Source organism: Pyrenophora tritici-repentis, chromosome 3 (assembly GCF_003171515.1).
Source record: "Pyrenophora tritici-repentis strain M4 chromosome 3, whole genome shotgun sequence".
NCBI lineage: Eukaryota > Fungi > Ascomycota > Dothideomycetes > Pleosporales > Pleosporaceae > Pyrenophora > Pyrenophora tritici-repentis.
In genome coordinates, this window is record NC_089392.1 from 1,955,920 (window position 1) to 1,975,042 (window position 19,123).

The 19,123-nt window shown below is 51.9% G+C and overlaps 9 protein-coding genes across 9 annotated transcripts; 5 read left to right on the plus strand and 4 right to left on the minus strand.

Annotated features, from left to right (window-relative positions):
* Positions 1 to 54: 54 nt before the first annotated feature.
* Positions 55 to 1,743, minus strand: PtrM4_081110 (Peptidase-S28 domain containing protein; the record flags this gene model as incomplete). The annotated part of the gene is made up of 1 exon (XM_001940979.2): positions 55 to 1,743. One exon carries the CDS (start codon positions 1,741 to 1,743, stop codon positions 55 to 57), a length of 1,689 nt encoding a protein of 562 aa, XP_001941014.2.
* Positions 1,744 to 2,872: 1,129 nt separating this feature from the next.
* Positions 2,873 to 4,890, minus strand: PtrM4_081120 (uncharacterized protein; the record flags this gene model as incomplete). The annotated part of the gene is made up of 2 exons (XM_001940980.2): positions 2,873 to 4,651; positions 4,699 to 4,890. 2 exons carry the CDS (start codon positions 4,888 to 4,890, stop codon positions 2,873 to 2,875), a joined length of 1,971 nt encoding a protein of 656 aa, XP_001941015.2.
* Positions 4,891 to 5,559: 669 nt separating this feature from the next.
* PtrM4_081130 (uncharacterized protein) lies at positions 5,560 to 5,748 on the minus strand (the record flags this gene model as incomplete). Its single annotated transcript, XM_066106457.1, has 1 exon — positions 5,560 to 5,748. The coding sequence occupies one exon, from the start codon at positions 5,746 to 5,748 to the stop codon at positions 5,560 to 5,562; it is 189 nt and encodes a 62-aa protein (XP_065963395.1).
* Positions 5,749 to 6,495: 747 nt separating this feature from the next.
* Positions 6,496 to 7,523, plus strand: PtrM4_081140 (CGI-121 domain containing protein; the record flags this gene model as incomplete). The annotated part of the gene is made up of 2 exons (XM_001940981.1): positions 6,496 to 6,654; positions 7,014 to 7,523. 2 exons carry the CDS (start codon positions 6,496 to 6,498, stop codon positions 7,521 to 7,523), a joined length of 669 nt encoding a protein of 222 aa, XP_001941016.1.
* Positions 7,524 to 7,771: 248 nt separating this feature from the next.
* On the minus strand, positions 7,772 to 8,625 carry PtrM4_081150 (cytochrome c oxidase polypeptide IV, mitochondrial precursor; the record flags this gene model as incomplete). Its single annotated transcript, XM_066106458.1, has 4 exons — positions 7,772 to 8,058; positions 8,145 to 8,303; positions 8,372 to 8,482; positions 8,535 to 8,625. 4 exons carry the CDS (start codon positions 8,623 to 8,625, stop codon positions 7,772 to 7,774), a joined length of 648 nt encoding a protein of 215 aa, XP_065963396.1.
* Positions 8,626 to 9,137: 512 nt separating this feature from the next.
* PtrM4_081160 (uncharacterized protein) lies at positions 9,138 to 9,868 on the plus strand (the record flags this gene model as incomplete). Its single annotated transcript, XM_066106459.1, has 2 exons — positions 9,138 to 9,194; positions 9,239 to 9,868. The coding sequence occupies 2 exons, from the start codon at positions 9,138 to 9,140 to the stop codon at positions 9,866 to 9,868; spliced, it is 687 nt and encodes a 228-aa protein (XP_065963397.1).
* A 925-nt stretch (positions 9,869 to 10,793) lies between these two features.
* On the plus strand, positions 10,794 to 11,198 carry PtrM4_081170 (uncharacterized protein; the record flags this gene model as incomplete). The annotated part of the gene is made up of 3 exons (XM_066106460.1): positions 10,794 to 10,815; positions 10,880 to 10,985; positions 11,039 to 11,198. 3 exons carry the CDS (start codon positions 10,794 to 10,796, stop codon positions 11,196 to 11,198), a joined length of 288 nt encoding a protein of 95 aa, XP_065963398.1.
* A 365-nt stretch (positions 11,199 to 11,563) lies between these two features.
* Positions 11,564 to 12,699, plus strand: PtrM4_081180 (oxysterol binding protein; the record flags this gene model as incomplete). The annotated part of the gene is made up of 3 exons (XM_001940984.2): positions 11,564 to 11,761; positions 11,810 to 12,123; positions 12,171 to 12,699. 3 exons carry the CDS (start codon positions 11,564 to 11,566, stop codon positions 12,697 to 12,699), a joined length of 1,041 nt encoding a protein of 346 aa, XP_001941019.2.
* Positions 12,700 to 14,029: 1,330 nt separating this feature from the next.
* On the plus strand, positions 14,030 to 16,927 carry PtrM4_081190 (TrkG, Trk-type K+ transport system, membrane component; the record flags this gene model as incomplete). Its single annotated transcript, XM_066106461.1, has 3 exons — positions 14,030 to 15,060; positions 15,145 to 15,762; positions 16,870 to 16,927. 3 exons carry the CDS (start codon positions 14,030 to 14,032, stop codon positions 16,925 to 16,927), a joined length of 1,707 nt encoding a protein of 568 aa, XP_065963399.1.
* Between the last annotated feature and the right edge of the window lie 2,196 nt (positions 16,928 to 19,123).

The window sequence follows — 19,123 nt, forward strand, 5'->3', positions numbered from 1 at the left end:
CCTCATCTATCCCCCACTTTCTACTATGTACAGTTATGCAGCTAAGCTACCAACCTACGAGATCCACTTCTTTTGGTGCTTCTTCTTGGGCACAAAGCAGGTCAGCCATTGCCTCAGTGCTTGCTTGAACAGTGCCCTTGCTTCCAATACCACAGGGTTGGTGATCCGACTAATGACATCGTAACAATGGATCTGGTCTTTGAGAATCGAACCGAAGACCCTGTGTTCATCAGGCACATTGCACTTTGGGATCTCCGTGGTAATCGTCACATTCTTGGGCGCATCTGATCGCTTGGATGTAATGCCAAGAGGCAGCCAAGGCTCATACTCGCCATAAGTGAAGAACGTGTTGGCGGGGCGAATGTGCCAGCCACCGGTATAGCGGTTGAGTTCGTCGGACTTGGGTCGGACGGGAAGGATGCCCTGTCGATCTGGCCATAGATAGTTGCACTGCTCGAGCATGTTCTCAAGCGTGTTGGCCTTGGGGATGAGTTGTTTGTCACCAACGTTGGCACCCTGGAACGCGCCGATCTGCGTGCAAGTCTGCCACATATACACGACACTGCCCGGATCGGTGAGGCCTTGGTCGAAAGTGCAGTCGTTGGTTAACGTGTCATTACCCGTACACGTGGTGTTGAAGAATGTGTTGACCTGGTCTAGATATGGTGTGTATTCCGTCCATTTCGACAGTGTCCATTCGATGCCCTTGGTAGCAGCCCAGCCTTCCTTTGGTGCGACTTGCTTCGTCGCCGGATCCGTGGAGATGTGATCACAGAAGTCGCGAAGACTAAGACTTGAGCCGTCCATACCTTGGCCCTGGTAGTCGAGGGTCAAGGAGTTCCAGGTTTCAGCAAAAAGTCGATCTGGATTGTGGGCTCCACTCAATCCGAGGAAACGCGCTTTAAGCTTGGCTTTTTCATCCTCGTTCCCAGTGTCGAGAACGTGGTCGACGTACCGCACAACAGCCCTGATATCCTGTGTACAGTTGCCGAAACCGAAGGCTACCATACCATCCCAGACTCCGTCAAAGTATTGATTAAAGTCAACCACATTTTGCAACGGAGCAGAAGAAGCCCAGGCTGCGTATATGGTACCAGGTCGCTTGTTTCGCAATACAGCAGCGCGTACGGCACCCGAAGAGCCTCCGTAATGAATCCAGGGTCTTTGGTCCGGTGTCAGAGTCTCGTTGATACCCTTCACGCTGAATTGCTCGGCAAACACGACCAAATCCTCGAGTGCATTCTCAAACGTTATAAACTCAAGATCTCTGGGTGTTGAGCGATTGGTGATGGGGACGTGCCAGGATTTCCCATATCCTCGATGTTCCCATAGAATGCCAATGCCATTGAACTCGTGGATAAGTTGCTTGAAGACAGCATTGTCATTTAGAAGCCTTGGGCCCAGAGTTAAGTCTGGGTCTGTGTCTTTAGACGTCTCGGTCATGTCGTATACGAAGATAGGACCGCCAGGTTTATATCCGGCCGTATTGACCCAGTACCGATTGCGAAAGGTGCCGTTGTTTTTGCCGAAATGGTCAATCGGGAGTTCGATGTATTGCGTCGGGACGACGGGGTCGTCTCTGGCGGTGAGACGATGGATAGATGCTGATTCGAGGGGAGTACCGTCAGCACGAAGTCCTAGTTCAGCCCTCAGAGCGGCCTCCCTCTGCTTGAGAAGAAAATTCGCATGCGAGCCAGGCAACATCGCAAGTGCGAGCGCTGCGACTGATGACAGGTACCGCATGTTGAGAGGGCGCGATGGCGTATAACCTCGGGGGAGGGATGCTCCGACGTGGAGAGAAGTGAGAATGGGAAGACGAAGAGCTCTTCAGCAAAGGCCAAACTGTAGAGCCTCAACACGATTGCTCAAATGCCACGAGATGATCAACGCGACCTCTAGGAACCCCCGGCAGTAAGATCCTACTTCTTATGTACCTACTCGTCCAGTCTTCCAAGAAGCCTTTGTCGTATCTCGCTCTCATCTCGGTCGTCCACTCGGCGGCCGGGCCTATAAACTAGAGCTCGGCCGATTGCCCAGGAGTCGTCATCTTACTCATCCTTTGATAGCACCTTGGAGCTTCTCCAAATTTTACCTGGATGTCACATTAGAGCATGAATGGGAAGCAGAGAAACCCCGAAGGATTCATGTAGAAAGAAAGGCAAGAGCCGCTGAACATGTGGGGAGAAGGAAGCCAAGATCGCGCATGTTGATTAGAAACATTCCACATTGAGCCTAGTTAACAGATTATCGCCCCACTCAATGCGCAAGGATATTGCGCACCCACGAAGGCTCGGACATTTATCTTCGATTAGATTGGAGGAAAACAAGTGAGAAGCCCGATAATGACAGTCTTAATAATGGACTAGGCAGACTGCGAGGTCAAAAATACACCAAAAACTGCAAAGGCGGCATGAGCGGCAAAGCACGTTCCAATATTTGCACCAGCATGTTGCATAATTTACTCTGATTCCTGACCGCTTCTTCCATCGCTGACAACACGTTGACAGTATACTAACCCGTCTCTTCCTCATATCCTAACATATGCTTCCATGACCATGCTTCGTGATCCGAGCATAGTACCCATATATCATACAATCCACATTAGAATTACCATAGCGTGCATGATTCGCACAATATCCGCATATTAACCATTTTCCCTTTTCCTGGTATCGCAAAATCCACGGCCCCAACTCCGTTCGAGGACCAAAATGCTCCTCTACCTAATAATGCTAGGTGTGGATCCCGATGCTACATGTATCCGGGACCGTGTAGATATCCGTTGAATATATCATCTATTCTTTTGTTCGTCCATGACGCGTATGAGATGTTCGTATGATTGAGTAGTCTTTGCATGCGTTCGCTCGTAAGACACTTAACTATTCCCGCTTGCAGCGTTGGGAAACGAGATCTCGGGCCAGTGAAGGGGTGGGTGACCCGGAACTCCGGATGTCTGAACAAGCCCCTGGCCGTCACTCCCAGAGGCGTGGGATCCGGAATCCCGGCCCAGGGTCATGAGTGTTGTCGCTGTATTGAGGTAGTCGCCGGGCTGACCCTGTGGGGGTTGCACGCACGCTCGTGTCCAGTTGCTCCATACCTGGGCAGGGTAGCTGTACGCGGACACGCTACTGTTGCCAATGTGAGCATTGCTGTAGGCATAGGCGTTGGTTGAAGGCTGTGCGATACTACTCGAGGCTGCTGCTAGTGCTGCTGCATGATTTGGATTCATGTTTGCTTCGTCGCCACTGCCGTAAGTTTGCTGCTCATAATTCCTGTTGGTGTGCTGAGGCATCGTCATGGGCGTTCCCATGTGGTATGAGTGTGTAGCAACTGCCATGCTGTTGTATGGCCCAGACTGCGACGTAAGAGTAGGATCTGTAGGGCCGCTGGAGGAGGCCGCATACTGGTCGCGGTAGGTGTTGTTGTCGTACGTCGATACTGAATTCGAACGAGGAGCCTGCAGCGCTACATGGGCAAGAGACTCAGTAGCAGTGCGTTTGACGATGCTATCGTTGATATTACTAAGCGATCCATCGACGATCCTTGAAATCGCCTGCTTCAACCTGTTTCCAGACCCGAGGAAGTGGTCGCACTCGCCAAGGACATTGACCCAGGCTGCCATATCGCCTTTGAGCTTTGTCATATCCACTGGCGACATTTGGTCCTGTCGAATGGACGAGATGAACAAGGTCGTGAATGCAGCCGCGATGTAGACAACAGTGTTGATCCAGGGAATGTCGAGACTCTTCTTGTTCATCATCGCTGTGCAGTTGTGAAGCATTCTCTGTGACGCGTTCAAGCACTTGTCCAGGTTCGATTTGACAACAGCCGCGTCAGTTGACCGACAAACCCCTGGGTGGTGCAGGAGCAGATTATACGCCTGATACCAGTACTCCAGGTACAGGGAAAAGATGTGATCGTCTTCTGACACACGTGACGGATCACGCAGCTCATAAGGCAATTCGTCTTTCCATTGCTGGATACCAGCTTCGAGACGTTTCAAGCTGTCCAGGTATGCTTTTGGTGAATGCCGCACAGCGTAGATGGACTTGAAAAGGTCTAGTTCCAAAACGGTGTATTTGGCAACCTGGATGCCAACCTGGAAAGAGCATTGATGGAAGGCGTCATATTTGGCCTCCTCGCTGGGAATGCAGTCGTTCATTGGCTCGGGGAACTCGACGTCCATGTCCTCATTACTAATCGGCATTGGACGTCCGAGTTTTCCGTTGAGATTGACCTGTAGTGCCATGAGACACCAGAAAACGCGCTTCCTCATTTCGATATCCAACTTGCTCAGCTTCCCTGAGTTTTCTGCCCATACCTTGACGGACCTGTGTAGGCCGAGTTGCAGAGCGAATAGGTAGACAGTCGACGTCATGATCCAAGCTGCACCTGGTTTGGGAAAGGTTCGCAAGTGGTGGCATATCATAGCCAAGGCCTGCACGTCCTGCCATCCATGGTCGCCATGGATGAGCTTACTGTAGAAAGTGAGAGCGTAGTGGTAGTGGGCATGCGAATCCTGTAGCATTGTGCTACCGCTGTGCTGGCTATTCCGAATCGCTATTTGATACATGATGGTCGCAAGCATCATGTGCACTGTTACGATTTCGGGCGCAGTGGGCGTGAAGTTGGGATCGTTGCCAATTTTCCAGATCTAGGCACGTCAGTCGTGTACAATGCATATGCAGGGGTGTGTCATACCAAATCCAGAAAAACTGGCCTGTGAACGAGCATAGTGTAGGGATTCAAAGACCGGAGATACCATATGGTGTACTCATACAATTCGGTGTATGGTGGTAGCTCAATCCTGTCGACATGCTGACCAGAAATGGCAATGTTGATTAAGGTGGTGTAGGACATGGGTGAGGCTTCGTACTCGGTCTCGCCCGCCATGAAGTCAGTAATGTCAATCTCAGTGCCGAAGATGGAAAGAGATGTGCCTTTGATGTGGCTGAGGGGAGAATCGCCGGCAGCTACGCCAAGGTAATTGTCGCCGAGTGAGCCATGCTTGAAGTGAGGCAGCGTTTCGCTCTTTGCCGCGGCACCCGCTGGAGCATAGCCGGGCAGTGGCGAGGAACTCGTCTGTCGCGGACCTTCAGTCCAGGGCTGGCTCTCGCTGGTGACCGAAGACCAAGGATGGCTGGGTGGTTGCAAGGCGTTGTAGGCGGGAGGGGCGCGGGGCTCGATGTTGTGCTCTTTCAGTTGGGCTTGTAGATCTGCGATCTGCGAACGCAGATATGAGTTCTCCGACTCCATGGCCTCGGCGTGACCGCGTACTGTGGCGCGTCCAGTGATGCGGTCCGTGGTGCGACAGGGCGTTCTGTTCTGCTCACAGGGTGTGCAGCCTTCGGGGCGGCCATCACAGCGGATCTTGCGGATCTGCGGGCGTGTTAGCTGTGCCTGGTGTGCTTATGGTGCTGTGGTGCGCGCAGCAGGAGCGATCAAGGGCTTCGAGTCGCGTGGTGGAAGGAACGACTACACACTGTGGTCGCATGGAAGGCGCCATGGTAGCTCTTTCCCGGGCGCAGGTGCTATCGTCGACTGCGTCATGCAACTACAACTTCAACTACGTACCTTGCAGCGGTCGCACGCCTGACCAGTCCGCTTGGAATCGGCGAGCTTCTTCTTGACGGAGCCAGAGAAGTCATTGTTGGCGGGACGGTGCTGTGGACTCGCGCCATCAGTGTGTTCGATACGCTGTATTTTGTGAATGAGATTTGGGTCGTCGTCCGGGGGTCGTTTCGTCGCCATCGTTTGCGATGCACGTCGACGTGAACGAGACGGGAAATGCCGTGGGTTCTTGATACGACCGATGCGAGCAACCCAGGAAACGCCTCGGGTGGCTTGGACTATCACCTGTCAGTCTCCAGACGCATAGCCGCTAGCCTTGGGCTGTGGATTCGAGCGTCACGACACGGGCGTAGGCTCTGTGCAACAGAAACCAAACAAGAAGGCGGTGCTTTGTCGAGAGGTGAGGTTGCGATGCTGCGGGAGTAAAGGCTGTTTGATCCAACGCGATGTCGTAGCCTCGGCGACGCTGAAAAGGCACGGGCGCGCTCTCCGCAGGCCCTCGAGCGATCGAGTGTGCCCGCCCTTTATTGGTTCCGCTCCAGCACTGGGAAACCCATCGCTAAAGGCTGCGACGGTCTGCCCTGACAGTTCGGCGAATTTAGTTTGTTCTTGTAAGGATCGCCGTGGAGATCTGCCCTGATTCGTTGTAGACGTTCACCACTCACTTATCCATGCTGGTCTAAACAATGCGCTTGCCACACCCCGCTACTGCTCGAACCAGCGCCCCAAGACGTCTGCTAACAGCTAGTAGCTAGCACCGCTCAACCACGATCTGCCCAGCTGCCACCCTGGGAGATTGGCACTGCACATCGTACACGCCGCCCGCGCACTCAAACGACCAAATTCACTGGAGGCGACGGTCCCAAACTTCCAAATAGGCCTGCCCGCCCGCCCTAGTGCACATCACACACATCCGAGTCGCCTACCATGGTGTCGGTGCGAGTGCGAACCTTCACCCTACCACACTACCTCGCTTACCCCGTGCACGTTGGCCTGTTCACCGACGTTGCCAACGCCGCCTTCCTTCGCAGCCAGCTGCTCGACGCCAACCCGCATTTCGACTATGCATTTCTAGATGCATCCATGGTAGGACCCTGTCTCATATCCTCAGCGTTACTTTTTCCGTCGCCCTACGCCGCCTCATCATTCCAGAGCCTCAGATGGTGGAAATGAGTCGTAACCGGAGATGCCCCCGATGCCGGGTCACCTGACGGTGCTGTTGCTACGCAAGTCTGCCCGAAGATGCAGACTAGTATACAAAACGGTGACGAGAAGCCGTGACACCTGGTTCCTTGTAACGACTTGGCATCCGCATCCAGTCCTGTTTCCGTCGTCTGCATAGTCTCCTCTTCATCCTTATGAGGCCCTACCCTGCCTCCGCTTACCGACTACCATCGTTTGAAGCCACCGTACACGCACGCTTCACTACTAATTTACCACGGCAGATCATCTCACCGCAGCACCTCCTCTCAGCTACCTTCCTGGCTCTGCACAACTTCCTGACCTCCCGCCCCAAGACTCGCACCCCTCACTCGGAACTGGTATTCCGACTTTCTCCCAACAACAATATTGGCGAGTCGTATAAGAAATTTGGCATCTCAGATACCACTACCACCCTCATCGCTGTCAAGCTGCCTCTCTCAACGTCCGGCCCAGAAGGCGTTTATTCAAAGGATGAATCAATCACTAATGAAAGTGTGAGCAAACATCTTGAAAGCGTCATAGAGGGGGCTTGTGTGGATATCGGGGAGACGGGGGAGCAGCTGTCCATGTCACGTGATGTTGCAAAGATAAGGAAAGTGTATAAACTGGGTGGGGGAGACGGCGCAGGTGCAGGGAAGAAAGGGAGCAAGGGTGCTATCGTAGATGGACATGGTAATGGTGAGAAGATGGAAGATGAGATAGCGAAGATGGAAAGTGTGATCCTCGGTATTATTGCTTTGAAGGGGTCGTGAGCCATAAGCCAGACCAACAACACTTTGCAGGGGGCGGGCGCGGGGGTACCATGGACTGTCAAGGCAATAGCCCCGAGTCATGCATGCACGGGAGAGGCTGAAATGCAAGATCGGCCCAATGCAAATGGAGCGATAGGAGGAAGAAGGGCCAGATGCACAGATTAACTCAAGTAATACTTCTCACACCGACTATGCTACATGTTTCGCGGCCCTATGAATGCACACGCGTCATATGGTGTCGTCCAATCTTATAGCTCCTGGTATTCGGGCTTGAGGAAATCGGCCATGTTCTTGGGCTTGGGGTATGGGTTCACAGGGTGGGCGTGGTGGTCTGAGTGGCTGTGACCGTGAGCATCCTCTTGGGGGCCGACGTAGTGCATCTCGTATACGGAACCGCACTCCATGCAGCGGGACTTGGGCTCGTCGCGAGTAAGGGTGATCCAGAGAACGTTGTGGGAGTCGGCAGGGAAGCCAGTGCATCCAACGTATTGCTCGTCTCCGGCCGCGTTGACGGTAATTGGGTCTTCCATGGTGCCTGTAATCCATTAGCATCACATTATGCACAGCCCAATATTCACGCCAGCTGATTATCTCCCCCATCGGCGATGCGGCTCCACGTACCGAGACGGCTGGCGTCCAACGGCCTCATGTCGAAGATGTCGATACCCTGCATCTTTCCGAGGATTTCCAAACGCTCGAGACCGGTAGCCTGTTCAGCATCGGTGGGAACGGTACCGGGCTTCGCACCCGGGGGAAGCAGGTCGGCCTCGCTCTTGATCTCTGAAGTCGCCCTCGTCAGCAATTGAACCCCTCACAACGCGCTAACGGCGGCTGCAGGCGCAACATACCATCGAGCTTCTTGAATCCCGCGAGAACACTGGGAGAGTCGGCTGAGTGTCCAGTTTCTTTTTGTGCAATGTTGTTCTCTTTGGCTTCCTTGGCTTCACTGCTGGCATCGCCTGCATTGGTGTCAATGGTACTTCGTGCGAACAGCTTCCTAGCGAGACCTACGGTGGACAAAGGACGTGGTAAAGGTGCGTTGCGCAAGGACGCGGGGGGCCGCTCGCCTTGCAACGGCAATGGCAGATCGCTGGAGGAACATGGCGAGAGCAATTGGGGTGGAGTGGAGAGGGTAGGCGTGGCTATCGAGCTTGTGAGTCCGTGGTCGTGAATTGACGTCGGATCATTCGAGTTCTTGGGCCTTGGCGTTATGATTAGGTAAGTCAACGCTCCCGAGGTCGCTGAGAACGCTGGGTCTCTCAGCCTTGCCCATGTTGGTCTACATGGGATTTGCTCGCAGTCTCTTCTGTAAAATAAGGGGCAAAACTGACAAAGACAAGTGCTTGATGCGCCATGTCAAATAGGTGAAGTGCAGAAGTGATGAGTGATCGCATCTTGCAATGAGTAGCTCGATCATGGACAGCTATTGTACATCTCCAAGCGGGATGGCCACCTAGGTACGCTGCCTCGATCTTAGACACTAATGGATGGTGACAGAACCGCCCCTGGGTCACCTTACCGGAGTGCGGGCGGCCATGAAGCTCTTATCTCCTGTCAGACACAGCCTTGACCACAACAATACACGGAATACATCTTCTTGACCAACAACCGACAATGTCCTTCAAGCCAGCACTCGTAGTCGTGGACATGCAAGAAGACTTTTGCCCGCCTGTGAGTTGCTCTTTCCTTATTTCCGGCACTTGCTAACAGCCCAGGACGGAGCACTGGCAGTGACGGGTGGTCGCGATATCGTACCGACTATCAACGAGTTCCTCGAATACCCGTTTGCACTCAAAGTCGCGACCAAAGACTACCATCCCCGAGACCACATTTCCTTCGCGTCCAACCACACAGCGCCGAACAATAAGCCATTCGAGTCCACAGTCACAATCAAGAACCCGCATAACCCAGAGGAGACGCAGGAAACGCGCCTATGGCCGGACCACTGCATTCAAGGTACTAAGGGTGCAGAGCTGCTGCCAGAGCTGTTGGTTAGTAAGGTGGATCGCATAGTGGAGAAGGGGCAGGATAAGCGCGTCGAGATGTACTCGGCCTTTGCGGATCCGTTCAAGAGTCCATGTGTAGCTAAGAGCAACCTGGCAGAGACATTGCGCATGGCTGGCATCACCGATGTCTATGTCGTAGGCTTGGCAGCCGACTATTGTGTGAAATATACTGCCATCGATGCGCAAAAGGAAGGATTCAAGACGTGGGTCGTTAGTGATGCGGTCAAAGCAGTGGATCCTTCATCGATGGACGACGTGCACAAAGAGTACACCGAAATTGGTGTCACGGTGATAGGCAAGGGCGATGCGCAGATGCAGAAGGTGAGGGATCTGATGTAAAAAGTCATGCGACTCCGGAGCTGTATGGGCAAATCTGCGACAGCGTGATGATCCAGACAAGGTGCATGTACATATGTAGAGATTTAGGCAGCGATACCCTCTTTGCTTACACTACGAGTCGGCTTGTGATATCTCAAAGATTCAATACTGCGGTGCAAGTGGCGGTAGCACCCGACACGTCGCTGCTGACTAGCGCCGTCGGTTCCCCAGGTCTCCAGGAAGTGTGAAGACGTGTACGAAGAGATGCTTCAAGGGTGGCGGCAAGTTGGAAGGGTGCCGCATGTGCCCTGTCGCGTACTTGGTTTGGTGCATGCCCATGTGCCGACTGGCGGGGCAATACCCAAGTAGGCTTGGAAGTGCAGGCCTGTTCGTCTTGATAGTACCAGTCACCTGCGTAGTCGGAGAAAGTGTATGACATGCTGCGCAGATTCTTTCGGGGCCCCGCGTTACTTGTTCCCTCACCGTTGAGCGGTATTCCAAGCTTGTTGTTCATTGTTTACGCTTTGCTGCCAAACACAACGCGGGGTCGCTAGTTTTTAGGAGGCCAGCACCTCATCGTCATTGCTTAGGCCAGAGCTCACACAAGCCCGCGCCCCAAGCACCAAGACAGCCGTCACCGGTACCTCGCTGTCTGCTCCTAACCGCTGCCCTCGTCATCTTTTGCTGGTTATATCTCCCTCTTTTCTACCTACCCGCGACCAATATACAAGATGCCGCATCTACCTATAGTTTCCAAACATCGTAGGACCTCTCTGACAAGTGCGTCATACCCTGGCTCCCGGCTACACCGGGTACCTTTCAAGAGATGAATATATTGGACTGAGGCTGATACGTAATCGTGTACCCAGGTAGCCGCGCTTCCTCAATAGACGAGACGCGCCGACACGATGGGGGTGACGAGGTCACCAAAGAAGACGAGACCGTCATGGATTCGGAGCAAGGCAACAGTAAGTCTTGCCGTGACAGTCAGATAATGGGCAAAGAAAAGCCTGGCTAACCCGCTGTCTTCAGTGCTCTCCCATATCATATCGCAACTACGACCTGGTGCCGATCTAAGCCGGGTGACGCTGCCTACATTCATTCTCGAACCGCGGTCGATGCTGGAACGAATAACAAAGTGGGTCAAGTCGTTAGCTGAGTACGGGCAAAATATGCTGACTGCCAGCCCAGTTTCATGGCACATCCCGAGACGCTTCTTCCCATTACAGAGGTGCAGGACCCTGTGCAACGATTTGTAGCCGTGACAAAGTTCTACCTCAGTGGATGGCACATTAAGCCCCCGTATGCATACCCACCATCTTCGCTCGCCCATATGCAACAGCTGATGTGAGTCTAGTGGAGTCAAAAAGCCGCTGAACCCTATACTCGGTGAGATCTTCACGGGCTATTGGGACTACTCCGATGGCACCAAAGGATACTACATTGCCGAGCAGACGTCACATCACCCACCCAAGTCGAGCTACTTTTTCATGGCACCCGAACACCACATCCGTATCGACGGCACACTCAAGCCTCGGAGCAAGTTTCTGGGCAATTCCGCTGCAAGTATGATGGAGGGTATTGCCGTTTTGCGACTTTTAAATACCGGTGAACGATTGTAAGTAACGCGCACTAATTGGACAACTGGAAAACTCACAATATTACAGTTTCGTTACACAACCCAACATGTACGCACGGGGAATTCTTTTCGGAACAATGAAGTACGAACTCGGCGACCACGCTTACATCAAGTGCCCCGAGACAGGCCTCAGTGCCGACCTCGAATTCAAGACCAAGGGTTACTTCAGTGGGACGTACAATGCCATCGGGGGTTACATCAAGGATGCCAATGGCAAGAATTTATACGAGCTATCTGGTCAATGGAATGAGGAGATGTACATCAAGGATCTGACGGTAAGTTTACTATATGGCAAAGTTGAAGAAGTTTACTCATCATCATAGACTGGCAAGAAAGAACTCCTATTCGACGCGGCGCATACCAAGCACACACCTCCAATGGCCCGACCCTTGGAAGAACAAGATGAGCGGGAATCACAGAGGCTTTGGCGTGATGTGACAGAAGCTGTAAAGCGGAGAGACCAGGACGTAGCCACAGATGCGAAAGCCAAGATAGAAGACATGCAGCGGCAAGAGGCCGCAAAACGAAACAGCGAAGGCGTTGATTGGCATCCCCAGCTCTTCAGACGCGTCAAGGGTGGCCAAGGCGGAAGCGAGGAAGGCGAAGAAGATCTTGACTGGATCATCAATGCGAAAGTGTCAGTGGATATCTATAACTCACATGGGTTTTACTGACCGATTATAGCGACGGAAAGACCCCCGAAGAGGTTGTGAAGCAAATCTTGCAGATTTACGCCATCCTGCCAGGGCAGAAGCCAGACAGACAGTTCAGCATTCCTTCGCGGACAAACGAAGTCCAGCATGCACAGACAGATGGAGCTACCCAACCGACCGAACAGTCAGTGCAGCCGGTGGAAGACATACCGTCCACACAATCTGAGACTACAAGCGTGCAGTCACAGCCCGCAGTCATGTCACAGCAGCAGCAGAGCGTAGGTCTCCCCACAAACTTCGACGGAACATCGACTCATGCCCCGCTTTCCAAACACAGCAGTCAACCGAACGACCCCAGTAACCCGTCTACGGTACCTTCCCAACAGGCCCACTCTGTACCAGATATCTCGCCTGAGAATCAGGGAAAGTTCGCGAAAGAACTGCCACCTAGCAAACTGCTAAATTCGAATCCTGCGCGAGAGCCCCGAAGAAATGATCTTCTGCGGAGGTTAGACAGTCAGACACAGGAGGAGGATAAATTTCATGACGCACATTCGTGAGTTATCTCCGGAAGGCGATGCCTACTATACCGGTGTCCAGAATTCGCTTTTGAATTTGAGGCTCATCCATCCTATTAATAGAGTTGTCGGGGTGACAAAATCGGAAAGGCGTTGCGGCATTAGAGGATGCTTTTCATCATGCATCCCGTTCTACAAGCACTGAAATCTTTGCGTCTTAGTTCTTTCCTCTTTCTCGACCCTTGGCTTCTTCTGTCCCTGCTCAAACTGATTTGCAGCTGGCGGCATGCAGGGCCTGGATTGATAGACCGTGCTTTGGATGCGTCTGTGACATTTAAGTGGATACAATACCGTTTCTGCATACAATTTGTATACCTTATACCCCTTTGCTTTTCCTGAGCAATAACGGAATGTTGGTCACTGTCACGTTCGCCATACTTGATGTGACTCTCCTGTTTATTCCATCGTCTGCCAGGGCAGAATATTGCTTTTTGACGGGCCTGTCTAGAACGCCCTCTACTAGACGCCTCCGCGGAGCTAAGGTTGAGGTTGTTTGCCGTTGTGGATCTTGACGACTAATGACATCATTTTCACCGTGCACTCCTTAATCGTCCAATTGCCCAACACAGGTTTTGATATCTAGTCGCGGATGATCGCGGTACATGGTGATGGTTACATTTCTGGTTAAATACCTCAAATAAATACTTCTTGTCTGTACACCATGCGCTCCTCATCGCCATGGTTGCGACTTGGCGATCCAAACGACAACGATAACTACAGCGGAAGCGAAAACGAGAATAACGACAACAGCGAGGAAGATATGCCAGACGCAATTGACGAATTGCGAAATCCACGGCAGGCCAAAGATGATTTTTACCAGTATTTGAAAGAAGAGGTGTTTAAGTTGAACTTTTACCGGGCGCATATGTTGTACTTCGTTGTCGTTATTGGGATTTCTTCGGTTATTGTTTATGGACAGGGTCTTGCTAATGGGCCTGAGGAAGTTGGTGGGGCGCATTTGACGTTTACAAATGCGTTGTTTTTGTGTTGTAGTGCTATGACTACTACTGGTATGTTTTGATCTGGTTGGTATATGGGAAGATTGACGTGTACTGATATTGGTAGGACTTAATCCGGTTAACCTGGTGAGTATGCTGAACTCTATAAATGAGGGTTCATATGTTCATATCCCTGATTCTTTGAATGCGGTCTGATGTTAGGAATTTAGGGAGATCTATCTGGATTCCAGCAAGCGACTTTTGCTGTGCTTATGATTATTGGGAATATACCGTTTGTCTCGACTGCTGTGGTGTTGATTAGGAGAGCGCTGTTTCGAAGAAAGATGGCGGATGTCGTGAAGCATTCACATACGATGCGACGGCTGGTGCAAGATGTTGAAGAGAATGGGCAGACGAATCATGAGCATGATGGTAGTGGTGCTGCAAACTTGCGCCAACGAACGAACGCAGAAGGTAATAAACAGACTACCGGTAAACAAGCGCGGAGTAATAAATCATCTGAAGTGGCGATAAAGCCCGTACCACAACGACGTACGTACCACTACGAGACTGGCTTTGGATTCATCCCAACGCCTTGGGAGACGAAACTCGCTCGGGGTTTCTTCGGTGGGATCATCAATAGATTGGTAGGAGAGCTAAAACCAGAGCATCACGATTACGTCTCCTTCAAACCGCACCTCGACTCCAAAGGCCGTTTTCGGGACCTCAGCGAGGAAGAACGTATGGAACTTGGGGGTGTGGAATACCGCGCTTTACAAGCTCTCCTGTTGATTCTCGTCGGCTACCAAATCTTCTGGTATCTGGTGGGTTTTACTTTCTTCCTACCATATGCGTACCGTGGAAATATCAAAGGTGTACTGTACGAATTACAGCCCGGTGGCATCAACCCGGAGTGGTGGGGAGTCTTTGCAACTATCACTGAATTTGCGAATGGTGGACTTAACGTTTTGAACGCCAATTTCGTTCCCTTTAGCGGATACCCATACATCCTTCTCGTCGCGGGCGTCCTCGCTTTCGCCGGTCAAACGCAGTTTCCAATCCTTCTCCGTATTACAATATGGGCCATGCAGAAGATGGCACCGAAGGGATCGCGGTTCAAGAATACCATGGGATTTCTGTTACAACACCCACGACGTTGCTTCATATACCTCTTCGGCAGTCGGGAGACACTGTATCTCTTCGCCACACAAACCGTCATCGATATCACAGCCTGGCTCTGTTTCGAGATTCTCAACATAGGTATGCCAGATATTGAGGCTTTACCCACCGGAACACGTATCCTAGATGGCTTATTTCAGGCGACTGGACTGCGAACGAGTGGAGCATATGCAGTCACCATCAGCTCCCTTGCACCCGCCTGTCTAGTCGCATACCTGGTAATCATGTACGCCCCCCCCCATCAACGCCACCACCCCTCCAAAAAAACCAAAAAAAAAAACACATGACAGATACTCATACCGACCCATAGGTACATATCCATCTACCCTATGACCCTCACCCTCCGTAAAACAAACACCTACGAAGAACAGTCTATCGGCCTAGACCAACATTCCCGCAACGCCGCCGGCATATCCTCGCATCTTCAACGCCAACTCGCCTACGACATCTGGTTCCAGTTTCTCGTCTTCTTCCTCATCTGCACCATCGAGCGGGGCCGTATTCTCCGCGCCGACCCCGGTTTCACCATCTTCTCCATCTTGTTCGAAGTCACATCTGCTTATGGCACTGTAGGCTTGAGTATGGGTGTTCCCGGCAAGGATTATAGTTTGTGTGGCGATTTTGCAGGTTTGAGTAAGGTGGTACTGTTGTTTGCTATGGTGAGGGGACGCCATCGCGGTTTGCCGCTGGCTATTGATAGGAGTATTTTGTTGCCCGGGGAGGAGTTAATGCGTAGGATGGATTGGGAGTTTAGTGCGAAGGGAGTGGAGGATCCCGGGGAGGAGAGGGAGTTGCGAGGGGATATTGAGGGAAGTGGGGTTAAGAAGGGGTGGGGGAAGGGGGAACAAGATCCTGAGGATGAGAGAGGGACGAAGTCTGGTAGTAATAGTGGGCAGCAGGATGAAGGGGTTGTAGCAGAACTTAGTTCGTGAGTATCGTCGTAATTTCTTGAGATTGTTGACTCCAATATATATATCAAGTCACGAAAGCTACCACTTCCAAGCCAAATTCGAAGGCATCTAGGTGCTACGGAAACATCTCAAAAAATACACACCAATTTGACTTCGTGCACTTCCAGATTCCTTTCAGACCAAAAGGTCCGCCACGAATTGCACATGGAGATTGCATTGCCCCTATACTTCCTGTGTCGTTTTGGGATCCGGTGCAGCGGTACTGTAAAACCGCAACAGCGGATATTTCTAAACTCCAATGTTTTCTCGCATACACCACGAAGCTCCCGTGTCACAGAAGATGAGATAACAAACAACATTCTCTGGGCGTCCGCCAGTGCAAACAGTCCACGAAAGTTGTGGCAAAGACTATCTCAAATCCCAGGTCATATCCGCCGGGCAATTACTACACTGAAGACCCTTAATTTTGAGATCATACACCTACAGATTTATTACGCCTCGTGCGTCATCATCCGCCATTGTCACATGACGTGACGACAATGCATAGTGAACACGAACACAAATCACACACGCCCAACAACCCTGCCATTCCATCCAAACCCAAGCTTCTAGAAACAACACAACGCCTCAGGCTTGCATAACACACCTTGCAACAATCGGTGCATCCCATATCCGACCCAAAGCCTCGGCACCACGTCTTGGCCGCCGCATGATCATCAGACCTACGGCCTTCCTTCCAAATACTTCAAACCCAACATCACACATTCGCAAATACACAAGCCCATTTCCAAACCAGCGTAATCCGGATATGACCGAGCCCATAACTCAGTCACTGGGAAACCCAACTTCACGTTCACAATCTCCGTTCGGATCCGGGTTGCGTGCTGGTTGGTTGGGGTTTGCATGCATGAGCGAAGAAAAGAAGACTTGCAAGGAACACATAATTGGAAAAGAAACGACACGGAAGACTAATTCCTTCCACCATCCATCAGCCCTACAGGAGAGGCCCTGGTTTGGGTGACATACCTAGGGCATGCAAAAGATGTGTATGTGCGCGATGCGACCGCCCGTCTGCAGCACAGCAAAGCCACACTTTATGCGCCTTGAAACTAAGGCGCCCACAGATCCCCGCTAGGTCTCAACCCCGGCTCGCATAAACATTGCCCACAATACCCTGGCTGACCATGTCCACATTCACGAATGGAAAGGAAGGGAAAGGTAAGGGTCGGTGACGCTACTGGTGTTGTTGTCGGAGGGTCCATCTGTTTTGAGATGTGGGTTTGTGCGCGAATTCTACCGAGGCAGTGGTTATTGACGATTGACTTGTTCGCCGTCGCCGCCGCTGGTGGGTATATTGTGCATTGTTAGGGTTACGGCTTTCGTCATGATTCTGGCAAGCATGGGTGGCGGACGGAGGAGCAGGAAGACATGGCATTGGATACTTGTGCGAAGAGGATGGAAATTAGTATCCCGAGACTGATATTGTGGCGGCCTTGTACGCTTTCGAGCAAAGATCATCGGTCGGAGGACGGAGTAGACGAGGCGTCTGGTAAGTAAGTATGCAGGAACCGCGGGAGATGCACATACGTGCATGCTAATAGTGTTAATGATTGACACCCCTCCTCCGCTACCCTACCTCGCTTCCCGCGGACGGACATGACGACCAGGTTCGGGGAAATTTTAAGAATAGAAGCACTGAGAGAGAGTGAAGATGATGAGGTAGGTATGCCGTTCTGCAAACGACAAGGGGCGGCGGGGAAGCTGAATTGAGAGAATTGTGTGCATGCCACCACGCTGGTATGTCATTCTTACCTTCCCCGGCGACCTGACCACTCCGTATTCGGAACTCGGACGGATAATGCAAGGCAGACATTCCATACTGCCAGCACTGCCAACACATACGTAGTATAACCCTAGAGTGCCGAATACGACCACCAAACCCTTGTATACAATGCATACAATCCACAAACCAATACTTCCATTCGGACCAACTCTCGCTCGTCCACCAACGCACACGCAACCCTTCCTTTTTCCCTCCACACGGCACAATTCTCGCTCTACCTACTTCCTCGCCCCATACTAACGATGACCTAAACCCTCCAGTCCCCCACTTCGACCACTTCCTCAACCATCGTCACGATGCCCACCACCCTGTGCCCTAAAAAAAGTAACAACAACACGTTCCTCCATGCATCCCCCACTTTCACCACTTGCCCCTTCACAACACACCGAACACTGCCTCACTGCCTCACACAACACACCCCATAACAGGCCCGACTCGCCATTATCGAAACCTCCACCAGCCGCCTTTCCGTCCGCCCGCCCACCTATCCACGTCAGCGGGCTCGGGCTCGCACTCGGTATCAGAACCAGCACAGCAAAGCCTTGGCACTGGCAGCGAGGGCGGCTGCTGGCATCCCCCATCTCAGCGCTAGACCCAGCACCCGTTCAACGGCAACTTGTTCCCGCCATTGACACTCCAGCACAAAGTAACCAAAGTAGAGCACGGTTCAAGCAAGAACGGGTGTTTGACCATGGTGCGGTAGCAAATGTTTCACAACGGGGGGTTTTCCCGTCCTCCTGGTTTGGGGCCTGCGGCTGAGACTGGGGTGGGGGGAACGTGAAATGCCGGGCCGAGGTGTGTGTGGGAACGGCACGAGGCAACGAACGAACGTTGGAAGGGCTGGGGGGGAAGGGAAGGGACGTTATCTGTCAAGATCGGTAGTTTGGCCTTTTGGCTGCCTTGACTTGCTGTGCCTTACCCGTTTCTTTTTCTAGAAGAGTTTCTCTTCGAACATGTGACTGGTGACTGCGTGTGTAGACACATACGGATACGGGGCAGTCCGTCATCTATCCCACTCCGTATATTTCCCCTCACAACGGCATTCCAAACAGAAATCCCCATTGAAAAAAGTGCGCTGATCGCATCCCACGAGCATAAAGTATACTGCCCATCTCTTCCCAAATCACCTCTTTACCTACCCGCCCGTGGCTGGGCTGGAAGGAAAGCTGACAGGCAAAAATTGCGCGCCTTAGAGGTAAGAGGTCAGGCATAACTGTCGTCGAGTTTGACATGTTCGCTTAGCGTGCTGGAACAGGTATAGTTACCCCTCCGAAGCGAGATGCCAGGACTACAGTTCGTAACAATATAACATCGCTGGTATTAACATCAAATCTATGATGCGTTCCCTAATTTCAAGATCTCAAATACAAGTAGTAATGCACGTCTTATATTGATACTGCAAGTGTAGTGGAAATTGTAATATCTGGATTTTATCTAATGTTGAAAGATGTGTAATGCGTGCTAGCTACCCCAAAACCCATCTAGTTTCCTAAAACCCCGAGAAACCCAAACCCAAACCCCTGCCTAAAAATGCG